Raw genomic sequence first — 16,341 nt, 5'->3', positions numbered from 1 at the left:
ACTAATGCAGTAGTCTGCATAACAGTAAATCTTATATTTTTTGTGAAAATAAAAATTCAAAGTGGAAAGCAAAAGAATATAAGAGGGGCCTTGAGACATGACTAATGACTAGAGGAAATGTCATTTTAGTGCCAGGAATGTCTTTCTTGTTTATTCTGGACCCTATTTGGAAATTGGCATCTTTTTTATTTATTTATTTATTTATTTATAATTTGAGCACACTTACAGAGGTACAAAAAAAATACAGATAAGAGCAGCATGCCAAAGCCACTTATACTATGCATAGCATTACGGGCTGGCTTAAAATTAACTTAAGATTAACTAAGCAATGATGAAATCAGTGAAAAACATTAATGTAAACTGATTACTATAAAGCACAAGTGAGTATTACAAAGACAGGTCATATGGTTGCATGCATTGTTATAAATTCAGTAGAATGGAGTATTCTGTTAGGTAGTGTATTTAAAAAATAATAAAGTTAGATTGGGTTTTAGGTTTAACATTTATGTGATATAATTGTGAGAAACATTTAAGATATACAATTTATAAGGTTCAGTTATTCAGTATTTATTTGGTTTTGGGTGAGTAAGTGATCTTTGAGAAGAGACTTGAATTTATAAACAGGTAGTGTTTCTTTTATATTTACAGGTAATGAATTCCAGATTTTAGGGCCTTTTATGTGCATTGAGTTTTTGCATAGCGTGAGATGGACACGAGGAATATCAAAGAGTGATCTGTGCCTTGTGTTATGGTCATGTGTTCTGTTGAGGTTGGCAAGGAGATGTTTGAGGGGAGGGTTAATATCAGAGTTGAGTGTTCTATGTATGTAATAGGTGCAGTAATAAGTATGGATGTTTTGTATGGTGAGTAGGTTGAGTGTATTGAATATTGGTGGAGTGTGCTGCCTGTAGTGAGAATTTGTTATCATTCTAACTGCAGCCTTTTGTTGGGTAATTAGTGGTCTGAGATGGTTACTTGTTGTTGAGCCCCATGCACAAATTCCATAGGTGAGATAGGGGTAAATAAGAGAGTGATATAGGGCCAGGAGGGCTGACTGTGGAGCATAGTACCGTATCTTTGATAGTATGCCTACAGTCTTGGAAATTTTCTTAGAAATTTGTTGTATATGTGTATGAAATTTGAGTCTATTATCAAGGTGGATTCCTAAGAATTTTCCCTCTGTTAGCTTTGTGATAGGTGATCCGTTTATCATTATGTTAAGAGGGACATCTGTAGCTCTGTTACCAAACTGAATGAAGTAGGTTTTGTCAATGTTTAGTGTAAGTTTGTTAGTAGTGTGAAATTGGCAAAATTGCTAAATTCTGACCACTGTACTGGATAGTTGAATTTCATAAATGAGTGGTTTCTTGCACCCATTCGATAGAAAAAATGGAGTTCTAGCGAAATATTCATGTTTTTTGTCGACTAGTACAGTGAAATTGGCCGAAAATGGGGCTCAAAGTAGGCAAAATCGCCGATGCGTAAACATCGCCGAGACCGCTAACTTTGCGAGAGCATAATTCCGTAAGTTTTCTATCAAATTTCAAACTTTTGGTGTCTTTATGATCGGGAAAAGATTCTCTATCTTTTCATAAGAGAAAATAATTTTTTTTTTTTTTAAATTTGGCCGACCCTGAGAACGAGTTTCGGAGAGAGCCTGTCGACCCTCAAAGGGTTAAAGGTGAATACAGGAAAGAGTAAGGTTATGAGGATAACAAAAAGATTAGGTGATGAAAGATTGGATATCAGATTGGAGGGAGAGAGTATGGAGGAGGTGAACGTATTCAGATATTTGGGAGTGGACGTGTCAGCGGATGGGTCTATGAAAGATGAGGTGAATCATAGAATTGATGAGGGAAAAAGAGTGAGTGGTGCACTTAGGAGTCTGTGGAGAGAAAGAACTTTGTCCTTGGAGGCAAAGAGGGGAATGTATGAGAGGATAGTTTTACCAACGCTCTTATATGGGTGTGAAGCGTGGGTGATGAATGTTGCAGCGAGGAGAAGGCTGGAGGCAGTGGAGATGTCATGTCTGAGGGCAATGTGTGGAGTGAATATAATGCAGAGAATTCGTAGTTTGGAAGTTAGGAGGAGGTGCGGGATTATCAAAACTGTTGTACAGAGGGCTGAGGAAGGGTTGTTGAGGTGGTTCGGACATGTGGAGAGAATGGAGCGAAACAGAATAACTTCAAGAGTGTATCAGTCTGTAGTGGAAGGAAGGCGGGGTAGGGGTCGGCCTAGGAAAGGTTGGAGGGAGGGGGTAAAAGAGGTTTTGTGTGCGAGGGGCTTGGACTTCCAGCAGGCATGCGTGAGCGTGTTTGATAGGAGTGAATGGAGACAAATGGTTTTTAATACTTGACGTGCTGTTGGAGTGTGAGCAAAGTAACATTTATGAAGGGATTCAGGGAAACCGGCAGGCCGGACTTGAGTCCTGGAGATGGGAAGTACAGTGACTGCACTCTGAAGGAGGGGTGTTAATGTTGCAGTTTAAAAACTGTAGTGTAAAGCACCCTTCTGGCAAGACAGTGATGGAGTGAATGATGGTGAAAGTTTTTCTTTTTCGGGCCACCTTGCCTTGGTGGGAATCGGCCAGTGTGATAATAAAAATAAATAAATAAAATATTGGCAGAAAGGTGGGCTAGTGCAAAGATGAGTAGTGGGGGGGTTGAAGAGGGTTGGAATAGTTTTAAAAATGCAGTATTAGAATGTGGGGCAGAAGTTTGTGGTTATAGGAGGGTGGGGGCAGGAGGCAAGAGGAGTGATTGGTGGAATGATGAAGTAAAGGGTGTGATAAAAGAGAAAAAGGTAGCTTATGAGAGGTTTTTACAAAGCAGAAGTGTTATAAGCAGAGCAGAGTAAAAGAGAGGTAAAGAGAGTGGTGAGAGAGTGCAAAAGGAGAGCAGATGATAGAGTGGGAGAGGCACTGTCAAGAAATTTTAATGAAAATAAGAAAAATTTTTGGAGTTAAACAAGTTAAGAAAGCCTAGGGAAAGTATGGATTTGTCAGTTAAAAACAGAGTAGGGGAGTTAGTAGATGGGGAGATGGAGGTATTAGGTAGATGGCGAGAATATTTTGAGGAACTTTTAAATGTTAAGGAAGAAACAGAGGCAGTAATTTCATGCACTGGTCAGGGAGGTATACCATCTTTTAGGAGTGAAGAAGAGCAGACTGTAAGTATGGGGGAGGTACGTGAGGCATTACGTAAAATGAAAAGGGGTAAAGCAGCTGGAACTGATGGGATCATGACAGAAATGTTAAAAGCAGGGGGGGATATAGTGTTGGAGTGGTTGGTACTTTTGTTTAATAAATGTATGAAAGAGGGGAAGGTACCTAGGGATTGGCGGAGAGCATGTATAGTCCCTTTATATAAAGGGAAAGGGGACAAAAGAGACTGTAAAAATTATAGAGGAATAAGCTTACTGAGTATACCAGGAGAAGTGTACGGCAGGGTTATAATTGAAAGAATTAGAGGTAAGACAGAATGTAGGATTGCGGATGAGCAAGGAGGTTTCAGAGTGGGTAGGGGATGTGTAGATCAAGTGTTTACATTGAAGCATATATGTGAACAGTATTTAGATAAAGGTAGGGAAGTTTTTATTGCATTTATGGATTCAGAAAAGGCATATGATAGAGTGGATAGAGGAGCAATGTGGCAGATGTTGCAAGTATATGGAATAGGTGGTAAGTTATTAAATGCTGTAAAGAGTTTTTATGAGGATAGTGAGGCTCAGGTTAGGGTGTGTAGAAGAGAGGGAGATTACTTCCCGGTAAAAGTAGGTCTTAGACAGGGATGTGTAATGTCACAATGGTTGTTTAATATATTTATAGATGGGGTTGTAAAGGAAGTAAATGCTAGGGTGTTCGGGAGAGGGGTGGGATTAAATTTTCGGGAATCAAATTCAAAATGGGAATTGACACAGTTACTTTTTGCTGATGATACTGTGCTTATGGGAGATTCTAAAGAAAAATTGCAAAGGTTAGTGGATGAGTTTGGGAATGTGTGTAAAGGTAGAAAGTTGAAAGTGAACACAGAAAAGAGTAAGGTGATGAGGGTGTCAAATGATTTAGATAAAGAAAAATTGGATATCAAATTGGGGAGGAGGAGTATGGAAGAAGTGAATGTTTTCAGATACTTGGGAGTTGACGTGTTGGCGGATGGATTTATGAAGGATGAGGTTAATCATAGAATTGATGAGGGAAAAAAGGTGAGTGGTACGTTGAGGTATATGTGGAGTCAAAAAACGTTATCTATGGAGGCAAAGAAGGGAATGTATGAAAGTATAGTAGTACCAACACTCTTATATGGGTGTGAAGCTTGGGTGGTAAATGCAGCAGCGAGGAGACGGTTGGAGGCAGTGGAGATGTCCTGTTTACGGGCAATGTGTGGTGTAAATATTATGCAGAAAATTTGGTGTGTGGAAATTAGGAAAAGGTGTGGAGTTAATAAAAGTATTAGTCAGAGGGCAGAAGAGGGGTTGTTGAGGTGGTTTGGTCATTTAGAGAGAATGGATCAAAGTAGAATGACATGGAAAGCATATAAATCTATAGGGGAAGGAAGGCGGGGTAGGGGTCGTCCTCGAAAGGGTTGGAGAGAGGGGGTAAAGGAGGTTTTGTGGGTAAGGGGCTTGGACTTCCAGCAAGCGTGCGTGAGCGTGTTAGATAGGAGTGAATGGAGACGAATGGTACTTGGGACCTGACGATCTGTTGGAGTGTGAGCAGGGTAATATTTAGTGAAGGGATTCAGGGAAACCGGTTATTTTCATATAGTCGGACTTGAGTCCTGGGAATGGGAGGTACAATGCCTGCACTTTAAAGGAGGGGTTTGGGATATTGGCAGTTTGGAGGGATATGTTGTGTATCTTTATATGTGTATGCTTCCAGACTATTGTATTCTGAGCACCTCTGCAAAAACAGTGATAATGTGCGAGTGTGGTGAAAGTGTTGAATGATGATGAAAGTATTTTCTTTTTGGGGATTTTCTTTCTTTTTTGGGTCACCCTGCCTCGGTGGGAGACGGCCGACTTGGGTGGGGGGGGGGGGCCGAGAGAGAGAGAGAGAGAGACACAGAGATAGAGAGAGATAGAGATAGAGAGAGATAGAGAGAGATAGAGAGAGAGAGAGAGATAGAGAGATAGAGAGATAGAGAGAGATAGAGAGAGATAGAGAGATAGAGAGAGATAGAGATAGAGAGAGAGAGAGAGAGAGAGATAGAGAGAGATAGAGAGAGAGATAGAGAGAGAGAGAGAGATAGAGAGAGAGAGAGAGAGAGAGAGAGAGACATTCACTTATCCAAGAGAAGAAATGCCAGCTGCTCTAAGCTACATCAATCACCAGCTGAGAGCTATATCAGCTTGGGGAAATAGATGGCAAGTAACATTTGCACCTGAAAAAACGCAAATGATGTTCGTCTCTAGGCACCATGATGGTAATGCTGGCGCAGTAGTAAGGATGAATGGGACGATGTTGGCACCTGGAGAAGAAGTTGATATCCTTGGGGTGAAATTTGACTCCAAACTAACCATGAAGAACCATGTTGTAAATCTTGCAAACAAGGCAGCCAGGAAGCTCACAGCACTTCACCGTATCTCGCATCTGCTTGACAGTAGGGGTTGCAAGATCCTGTACGAGGCACAAGTGCGCTCACCATTGAGTATGCTCCACTTTCTTGGTTTGCCTGCCCCCCTCCCCCTCATCTGCGACTGCTTGACAGAGTAGAGAACAGAGCAAGGACGTCTCATCTCTCGCCTGGACCCATCCTGGATAGATCTGTCATTTCAGCAGAGCCTTCAACATAGGAGGGATGTGGGTGGCCTTACTGTTATGTACAAGGCCAATATTGTCAAAATACCACACTTGGATCCACTTCGAGGACAGCGTGAAACAAGCTTTTATGCCACAAGGCGGGCAGAAAGCAGCAACTTCACTCTGGCTGTACCCTTCTCCAGAACATCACTCCATCTGAGATCATACATACCAGGATGACTCGAGTATGGAACACATTCGTACAGCATAATGATGTCAACGAGATAACGTCAGTTGATCAAATGAAAATGCTGGCCCTACAGATGGCTCCAACTTCATCCTGTTCCCTACTTGTATGTCTCATAACAAAAATGCTTTCAAATGAGCTGATGTAGGTAACAGCTCCTTAGCTTACAATAAAGTTAGGAATCCTTAACCTGTAAATAGCTGTCAATAAAGCTAGGGATCCTTAACCTTGTCCAAACCCTGTGTAGAGAGAGAGAGATAGAGATAGAGAGATAGAGATAGAGAGATAGAGAGAGAGATAGATAGAGAGATAGAGAGATAGAGAGAGAGAGAGAGAGAGAGAGAGAGATAGAGAGAGAGAGAGAGAGAGAGAGAGAGAGAGAGATAGAGATAGAGATAGAGATAGAGATAGAGATAGAGAGAGAGAGAGAGAGAGAGAGAGAGAGAGAGAGAGAGAGAGAGAGAGAGAGAGAGAGAGAGAGAGAGAGAGAGAGAGAGAGAGAGAGAGAGAGAGAGAGAGAGAGAGAGAGAATGTTCTTCCAGTCGGCTTGACGAAGTGAACCAAAACCATTCGCGTCCAGGCTGGTATCAAGAACAACAATTGGTTTGTTTACAAAACTTGCAAACATGGGGGTTACATACCCACCACACTTTGATACTTACCTACCTTACTATTTACCTTGCATCCTATATTAAGATCATTAAGACTACAAATATTTTAAGGTAAGTTTTGAGTGTACTGTATATGCATTTTATCACTCTAAGGCACTTTAAATGCCTAGTATACAATGTTATGTTCACCTGAGAAACAAAGCCAGACTGACTTGCAACGCCTAACCGGGGAGGCACGCAGGCGTGGGGCAGGTGGACAGGTCTGGTATGTGGTTCGAAACATGGGGCACATTCGATACTTGGCACAAAATTGGTGCGAGAAATGAGTTCGAAACTTGAAGCGTTCAATAGTCGATGCGTTCGAAACTCGGGGTTCCACTGCACTATGACCACTAATGTAGGTGGGTGATGACACATTCTAAAAATTATTCAACTCTATTACCTCCAGGAACTCACTTGAATGGGGCTTCTGTTGAAGATTATCAGTTACAGTTTTGTGGAGGTTATAAAGGAAGCAAGAAAATGAGATGAAGGAAAAAGAGAGGATGAGGAGAGGAAGGAGGTGTGAGGAGCAAGATGAGAGGAGAAAAGGATGAGGTAGAGGAAAGGGAAGGAGCAAACTAGAGGATGAAGGCAGTAGCAGCAAATAAATATTTATAGTCTTAAATAATACTGTACTTACTTAGATGTGAAGCCTCGGTTAAATTCTATTTTTGCTGATTCAATCTTTTCTTCTTTCTTCTCTTTTATGGACTCTGATTCTTTTGCTTCTTCATCGACAATCATTGCCTCCATCTGGCACAGTAGAGGTGGTTAAGTTAGATTAGGCTGGTGTGGGCAGTGGCAGTCCTACATTTTTGGGACCCTGAAGCTTGAACTATTTGGGGGCCCCTTTGCAACCCCTTCTCATACAGAAGACCCAAAATTCTTAAAGTATGTGGACTAAAGTTGCTTCTGGGGCTCCTTTGGGATTAGGGGACTGGAAGCTTAAGATTCATTGGTTTCACAGTAGATTCACTCTTAGGTGTGGGCACATAGCCAACTTAAACCTTATTTCAATGTAGAATGTAAAATATTACTTAAATATGAAATTCATTTGCTTTATATAGTAATAATGGTCTCTTATACCTGTAAAACAGATTTTACATGCTGAACCTTTATGCACCAATATAATCTATGTGCATGAGGACAGATTAATATGCATATATAGTTAACGGTTCATAATAGGCAATACAAGTATTTAATCAACACAGGAATACTTGGCTAATATGTACAAGCTGAACATTTTAATTAGGAGGGACGCACCAAACTTGTAGGGGTCACATAGCTCCTGGGAAAGGGAGGTATTCAGGTTTGATCAAAGGAAGGGAGAATAAATCAAGTTCTTTGAATAAAGAGCCTAGGGGCTCTTAATCCAAGGAACTAGACTCATTTACATCATTATAAATGATAACACAATATATTAAAAAAAAATAACTAACACACAAGGAGATATCAATTTAACAAATTACATTTGTTCAGTTCAAACAGACACAAAGGCACTGCACTCACATTCATTGCATCATCATCTTCATCAAAGATTCCGTCCATGACATCCACAGTGTCAAACTCATCAATTTGCTGAGAAGGAGTTTCCGCTTTAACATCCAGACTCCTCTTGGCCTATGAGAAGGAAGTAATTTTAGAAAAAATAAATATCTAAAAAATGCTATAAAGCTCTTCTGAACTTAGCTTCAGTTGGGAGTAACAAAAAATAGGAACTGGTTAAGTTAGGAAAATAAAAGAAATCAGCAGAAAAGGAATATAGCTGCTATAACTAGCCATAACCAACTTGTAATAATAGCACAGATAAAACTTATCAATGCAGGTAGTAGGTTGGTAGACAGCAACCACCCATGGAGGCACTACTGTCCTGCCAAGTGAGTGTAAAACAGAAACCTGTAATTGTTTTACATGATGGTAGGATTGCTGGTGTCTTTTTTCAGTCTCATAAACATGCAAGATTTAAAGGGACGTCTTGCTACTTCTACTTACACTTAGGTCACACTACACATATATGTACAAGCATATATATACACACCCCTCTGAGTTTTCTTCTATTTTCTTTCTAGTTTTTGTTCTTGTTTATTTCCTCTTATCTCCATGGGGAAGTGGAACAGAATTCTTCCTCCGTAAGCCAAACGTGTTGTAAGAGGCGACTAAACTGCCAGGAGCAAGGGCCTAGTAACCTCTTCTCCTGTATAAATTACTAAATTTAAAAAGAGAAACTTCTATTTTTCTTTTTGGGCTACCCTGCCTTGGTGGGATATGGCTGGTTTGTTTAAAGAAAAGATATAATTTTGATTCGTTTCATGCTGGAAAGTATCTTAAAATTGAGCTCAAATCAGCGGAAATGTTTGATTTTGGCAGATGTTCAAGCGTAAACAAATGACGTCACCGTCCAATATGTGCCCAACTGGCTGGTCTAATACGAAGTCCCGAATGGGTTGACATTATTTATGCAATTATTACAATAATGCATTAGCCTGCATAACAGTAAATCTATCTTTTATGTGAATTAAACTTCAAAACAGAAAGCAAGTGTAATATAAGAGTGACCTAGAGAAGTGACTAATGAACAGAGAAAATGTTATTTTAGTGCTAGGAATATCTGCATTGTTTATTCTGGACCCTATTTTGAAATTGGCATCTTGAAATTTGTGTGAAATTGGCCAAATTACCAATTTCTGACCACTTTATTGGGTAGTCGAAATAGGCGAGTGGTTTGTTGTACTCAATTGACGGAATAGAGCTAATACTAGCAATAGCTATGAGTCTGGTAAACTGGAACAACAGGGCATAAAGTGGGTGAAATCGCTGATGCATAAGTATTGCCGTTGGATTAAGTGTATTCCAACCTAACCATTCCATAATCTGGCAAATCACAAATTCTGCACCCTACAGGTCCCAATGATGCTGGATTAGTGATGGTCAATCTGTACTTAAAAAATATTAGGCCAGAAAACAGTAAAACCCTTCTGAACATACACTAAAAAAAAAAAAGAGGGAGCAAGACATCTATAAAATATACATAACAAATCAGCATTTATGTACAACATCCTCAATTAAAAATGCATGTAAGCAAGCATTAACCATTTATCTATATCCATCACTAAGGTTTAAATGAAATTCAATAAAAATAAAACAGTACCTTAGGCGAGGACTCGCTGATGACGTTTTCTTCAGATATACTACGAGGTTTAAGCGGCTTCAGAGATGACTTAGCTCTTGTGGGTGTGCTGAGCTGAGTTTTTAAAAAAGGATTCAATGATTCTTTGTTCCTTGCTGGAGAGGCAATATTAACCTTCTTCTTGAGGAAAGTTGGCTGTGATGGGCAAATTGTGACTGGTTCTTTGTGCAAATCCAGCAAGATGTCGTCCAGTACAGTGTCATTATCAAGGCGAACCTGAGACTATTATGGAAAGTAATTAGTAAACAACAATATTTTTTTTATATAAAAAAAGTTAGTCATACACAATAATTCTGCTAGGTTAAATTCCAAACACCAATATTTCAATAAGTACAGAAATAATTCAAAAAGCTTTTTTTTTTTTTGTCTAAAAAAATTTTGTTTTAAATATTTGTGAACTTTAATGCAATTGCGTTATTACAATTATGTGAGCCATTGAGCCTAGTTATTAGGGTTTGCCACCACTGGCAGTGCAAGAGAGGGGAAGGGTGAGGTGGGGGTGGTGTTTTGGGTTGGCAGCAGCTTCATTCCTCCCTATATATGTAATAAAAATAGATTGGCAAAGTGTGTGTTTAAAATAGTTATCAGTCATGTAAATAGTGAATAAAAGAATCTTTAGAAAACATTGCTATACGTATTTTTATTTATCTGTAACATACACACTAAGTAAAATATAAGTGTGCTTGCTCTACAAGTGCAGGTTCAACACAAGTCCTCTAGCTCCCATTCTAACCAGACTGCCATCCCTCAGCCCCTTTTACTTTATAGTTTTCTTCTTTTCAGGTCACCCTGCCTCAGAGAGAGACTGTCTGTATGATGAAAATTTTTTTTTTTAGATCGAGATCAAGAGAAACGCACAAAAGGACTAAACTGATCCATTAAATGATGAAGTACTGCAAACTTACTTTGTTTTTGCTAACAGTCTTTGTGATTAGTTCTACATTTCTAGTAAAATTCTAAAATTTACTACAATGGTAGTGTTAGTACTGCATCATTCTTTACAAGTACATACAGTGGACCCCCGCCTTACGATGGCATCGCGTTACGTTAAATCTGCCATATGATACATTTTAGTGCAAAAATTTTGCCTCGCCTTACGTGAATCATCCGAAGTGTGGCCTCAGCGCCAGTGTTTACACACCAGCCAGTGCAGTCACATCTATGCATACATTCGGTACATTTCACATTATCCCATACCTCAGGTATGGAAGACGGCAAATGTAGTTCCCATTTTTAAAAAAGAAGACAGAAAAGAGGCACTAAACTATAGACCTGTGTCACTGACGTGTATAGTATGCAAAGTTATGGAGAAGATTATCAGGAGGAGAGTGGTGAACCACCTGGAACGGAACAAGAGTATAAATGCCAACCAGTACGGATTCATGGAAGGCAAATCCTGTGTCACAAACCTTCTGGAGTTTTATGATAAATTAACAGAAGTAAGACACGAGAGAGAGGGGTGGGTTGATTGCATCTTCCTGGACTTCAAGAAGGCCTTTGACACAGTTCCTCACAAGAGACTAGTGCAGAAGCTAGAGGATCAGGCGCATATAACAGGAAGGGCACTGCAATGGATCAGAGAATACCTGACAGGGAGGCAACAGTGAGTCATGGTACGTGATGAGGTATCACAGCGGGCACCTGTGACGAGCGGGGTCCCACAGGGGTCGGTACTAGGACCAGTGCTATTTTTGGTATATGTGAACGACATGATAGAAGGGTTAGACTCAGAAGTGTCCCTGTTCGCAGATAAGTTAATGAGGAGAATTAAATCAGATGAGGATCAGGCAGGACTTCAAAGAGACCTGGACAGACTGGACACCTGGTCCAGCAACTGGCTTCTTGAATTTAACCCCGCCAAATGCAAAGTCATGAAGATCGGAGAAGGGCACAGAAGACCGCAGACGGAGTATAGGCTAGGTGGCCAAAGACTGCAAACCTCGCTCAAGGAGAAAGATCTTGGGATGATTATAACACCGAGCATGTCTCCGGAAGCACACATCAACCAGATAACTGCTGCAGCATATGGGCGCCTGGCAAACCTGAGAACAGTGTTCCGATAACTTAGTAAGGAATCGTTCAAGACACTGTACACCATGTACGTCAGGCCCATACTGGAGTATGCAGCACCTGTTTGGAACCCGCACTTGAACAAGCACGTCAAGAAATTAGAGAAAGTGCAAAGGTTTGTGACAAGGTTACTTCCAGAGCTAAGGGGAATGTCCTATGAAGAAAGGTTAAGGGAAATCGGCCTGTCGACACTGGAGGACAGGAGGGTCAGGGGAGACACGATAACGACATATAAAATACTGCGCGGAATAGACAAGGTGGACAAAGACAGGATGTTTCAGGGAGGGGACACAAACAAGACATCACAATTAGAAGTTGAAGACTCAGATGAGTCAAAGGGATGTTAGGAAGTATTTCTTCAGTCAGAGTTGTCAGGCAGTGGAATAGCCCAGAAAGTGACGTAGTGGAGGCGGGAACCATACATAGTTTTAAGACGAGGTTTGATAAAGCTCATGGAGCAGGGAGAGAGAGGACCCAGTAGCAACCAGTGAAGAGGCGGGGCCAGGAGGTAACACTCGACCCCTGCAACCACAAATAGGTGAGTACATTATCCCAGTGTTTTTAGTGCTTGTAACTGCAAAATAAGTCACCATGGACCCCAAGAAAGCTTCTAGTGCCATCCCTGTGGTAAAAAGGGTGAGAATTAGTATGGAATTGAAAAAAGAGATTAAGGAAATGTGTGCACAGTGGGTTGAACTGCAAACATTTATGGATGAAAAGCACCCTAACACAGCTATTGCAAGCCATGCTGGTGACTATTACAATGACAATGTTGTGGCCCATTTTAGGCAAATCTTAAAGGAATGGGAGGTACAGACCTCTATGGACAGATCTATTGTGCAACAGAGGTCCAGTGACTCTCAAGCTGGTCCTAGTGGCATTATAAGAAGGGAAGTAACCCCAGAAAAGGACTTGATACCTAAAGTCCTAATGGAAGGGGATTCCCCTTCTAAACAATAACAACTTCCACACACTCCCCTCCTCCCATCCCATCAATCATCACCAGATCTTCAATAAAGGTAAGTGTCATGTATTCTATTCTTAGTAGAGTATTAACTGTGCATGTCTTCTTCAATTTGTGTATTAAAATTAATATTTCATGTGGTAAAATTTTTTTTTCATACTTTTGGGTGTCTTGCATGGATTAATTTGATTTCCATTATTTCTTACAGGGAAAATTAATTTGCCTTGCGATAATTTCGGCATACGATGAGCTCTCAGGAACGGATTAATATCGTAAGGTGGGGGTCCACTGTACAGTAAAAGCCTAGGAACCAAGAGTGCTGGAAAATTTGTGTTATACCTGCATTTGCTATTTTTTTTAGGTATTTTGTTCTTCTCCTTGCAGCGAGAAGGCTGGAGGCAGTGGAGATGTCATGTCTGAGAGCAATGTGTGGTGTGAATATAATGCAGAGAATTCGTAGTTTGGAAGTTAGGAGGAGGTGCGGGATTACCAAAACTGTTGTCCAGAGGGCTGAGGAAGGGTTGTTGAGGTGGTTCGGACATGTGGAGAGAATGGAGCGAAACAGAATAACTTCAAGAGTGTATCAGTCTGTAGTGGAAGGAAGGCGGGTTAGGGGTCGGCCTAGGAAAGGTTGGAGGGAGGGGGTAAAGGAGGTTTTATGTGTGAGGGGCTTGGACTTCCAGCAGGCATGTGTGAGCGTGTTTGGTAGGAGTGAATGGAGACAAATGGTTTTTAATACTTGACGTGCTGTTGGAGTGTGAGCAGAGTAACATTTATGAAGGGGTTCAGGGAAACCGGCAGGCCGGACTTGAGTCCTGGAGATGGGAAGTACAGTGCCTGCACTCTGAAGGAGGGGTGTTAATGTTACAGTTTAAAAGCTGTAGTGTAAAGCACCCTTCTGGCAAGACAGTGATGGAGTGAATGATGGTGAAAGTTTTTCTTTTTCGGGCCACCCTGCCTTGGTGGGAATCGGCCAGTGTGATAATAAAAAAAATAATTTTGTTCCATATATTTACCATCTTTAAAGAGCAAATATTTGGCTTTATTCAATTATCATGTGCCTATAACATCAACAGAATTATTACATTAAGGCATTTTTATGAATCAAGGCAAAATTTTCATAAACAGCTAATGTGTACTCATGAAGGTTTAAATCTGACTTATTGTGATGAAGAGTTGATGTCAAAACTAGAGTGAATGTCTAGATAGCAGTGAGGACTGTCATCACTTGATTTAGCCTCCAACATTGCTTTTTTTTTTTTTTAATGTTTTCTCCCATTTTATTTTTAAAAAATTTACCAAGGCAAAATTATAATTAAATTACAGTGGACCCCCGAGTTTCGTGATTAATCCGTTTCAGAGAGCCTGCCGAAAGTCGAAATTCACGAAACTCGAAACCATTTTCCCCATAAGAAATAATGGAAATAAAATTAATCCGTTCCAAACACTCAAAAATATTAAAATAAATTTTTTTTTTCAAATTAAATAAAGATTTACATACTGAAAACAATCAGAAATCAAGTACATGCATATAAAAAATAATAATAACATTACACTTACCTTTACTGAAGACTTCTGGGTGGATGGAAGATGGGAGGAAGGGATAGGAGGAAGGTGTACACTATTGTTTGGAAGGAGAATCTCCTTCCATTAGGACTTCAGGTAGCAAGTCCTTTTCTGGGGTTACTTCCCTTCTTCTTTCAATGCCACTGGGAACAACCTAAGTCACTGGACCCCTGTCGCACAAAATATCTATCCAGAGAGGTCTGTTTCTGACATTTCTTTATGATTTGCTTGAAGTGGGACAAGGTTTTGTCACTGAACATGTTGTAGATAAGGCTTGTTTCAGCTTGGTCAGGGTGATACTTTTCAACAAAACTTTGCAACTCATTCCACTCTGAACACATGTCCTTAATCACCGAAGAAGGCGAGGACCTCCTTCACTCTCTTTTCCTCCTCTGAAGCAAGTTCCTTAGCTGTGGTCTGATGCTGTTCCAGTTAAAGCTCTTGCAGTTCGTCAGTGGTTAGTTCTTCCCTGTGGTCCTCCACCAACTCTTCCACATCCCCGTCACTCACCTCCAACCCCATGGACTTGCCCAATGCCACAACACCTTCCACAACAAGCAGAGGGTCTGCAGGGTCAGGGTCTGCCTCAAACCCTTCAAAATCCCTCTGGATCGTGTTCTTCGCTTTCTTTACCAAAGGGCTTGCACTAGCTTTCCTTGGGCCCATGGTGACTTATTTAGCAGTTACAATCACAAAAAACAATGGATTATTATGTATGAACCCGTGGGGTGATGGTCACGTGTTGGTAAACAATGGCACACTGAGCGTGAATGGTGTGGGAGACTGGCTTTGTGTGTGCGGTGACGGGCAGACGGGTACCGGACGGTCGCCGAATCATGAGTCTAATCACGAAACTTGAGGCCAGATTTGGCAAAAAAACTTGCCGAAAATTGAATTTCACTAAAGTCGATGCTGCTGAAACTCGGGGGTCCACTGTAAATGGGACCAGTCACAAACCAATTCTTTTCTTTATATACATAAACGACATCAATTCTTGGTTATGTTGTACAATTTCAAAATTCAGTGATGATCAAATCAACTGGCAAAGTTAAACTGCCCGTATGACAACAGATTTCAGGCCAAAAATTTAAGCCAATTAGAATACTTGATAAATACACCTACCATCCGACTTACGACCGAGTTCGGTTCCGAGAAACCGGTATTAAGTCGAAATGGTCGTAAGTCGAACTTTACTACTGAATATCAACAAAACATTTTTGTAATGACTTTATTTTATTGTTTTATTTTGGAATTTCATGATTTACTTTACTTTTTATGTTGTTAGTACTGTATTTTATACTGTAAGGTTTAGGATAAACACTGTGTACAACACAAATAGTTGTTTATTTCCCAGAAATTTGGCATAAAAAATACGGTCGTAAGTCGAGTGGTCGTAAGTCGAGTGGTCGTAAGTCGAGTGGTCGTAAGTCGAGTGGTCGTAAGTCGAGCAGGTCGTAAGTCGGATGGTAGGTGTAAATGCAAAATAATATGCATAGGAAAAATGAAAAGACTAATTTCCATATTTTATAAATGCAAATACAGCCTCTCCTCACTTAGCGACATACTCGTTTACCGACAATTTGGACTTACGACGGGCTCTCTCATCAGTATGCATACTTAAATAATGTATATTAGAGCTGATTTCCTCTATTCTGTCTATTACAACATACAGTATATTACTGTATAAACACTTAAAAATATACAAGAAATGTTATAAATGGTGTAAAGGTGACATCAACCCTTTGACTGTTTCAGTAGTATATAAATACGTCTTACAAGCCACCGTGTTTGGCGTATACTCAAAAATTTTAGCGGCTTCAAATCAAGCAGGAGGAAGCTGGTAGGCCCACATGTGAGAAAATGGGTCAGTGTGCACCATATAAAAAAATCCTGCAGCATGCAGTGCATGACGAG

General features: G+C 40.4%; 1 protein-coding gene across 2 annotated transcripts in view; it reads right to left on the bottom strand.

The window, feature by feature from the left end:
- PolA1 (DNA polymerase alpha catalytic subunit) overlaps nucleotides 1-16,341 on the bottom strand; it is a 162,286-nt gene that overhangs the window by 109,155 nt on the left and 36,790 nt on the right. For both annotated transcript variants that reach the window (XM_070085157.1, XM_070085158.1), the window contains exons 5-7: nucleotides 9,789-10,049; nucleotides 8,150-8,260; nucleotides 7,281-7,393 (exon numbers count right to left, since the gene is read on the bottom strand). In XM_070085157.1, the coding sequence (XP_069941258.1) occupies nucleotides 7,281-7,393; nucleotides 8,150-8,260; nucleotides 9,789-10,049 (485 nt within the window). The remainder of the gene's footprint in view (nucleotides 1-7,280; nucleotides 7,394-8,149; nucleotides 8,261-9,788; nucleotides 10,050-16,341) is intronic.

Source organism: Cherax quadricarinatus, chromosome 15, assembly GCF_038502225.1.
Source record: "Cherax quadricarinatus isolate ZL_2023a chromosome 15, ASM3850222v1, whole genome shotgun sequence".
NCBI classification, from domain to species: domain Eukaryota; kingdom Metazoa; phylum Arthropoda; class Malacostraca; order Decapoda; family Parastacidae; genus Cherax; species Cherax quadricarinatus.
The sequence above is the reverse complement of the archived record's forward strand: the minus strand, read 5'-3'. Positions and strand labels throughout refer to the sequence as shown.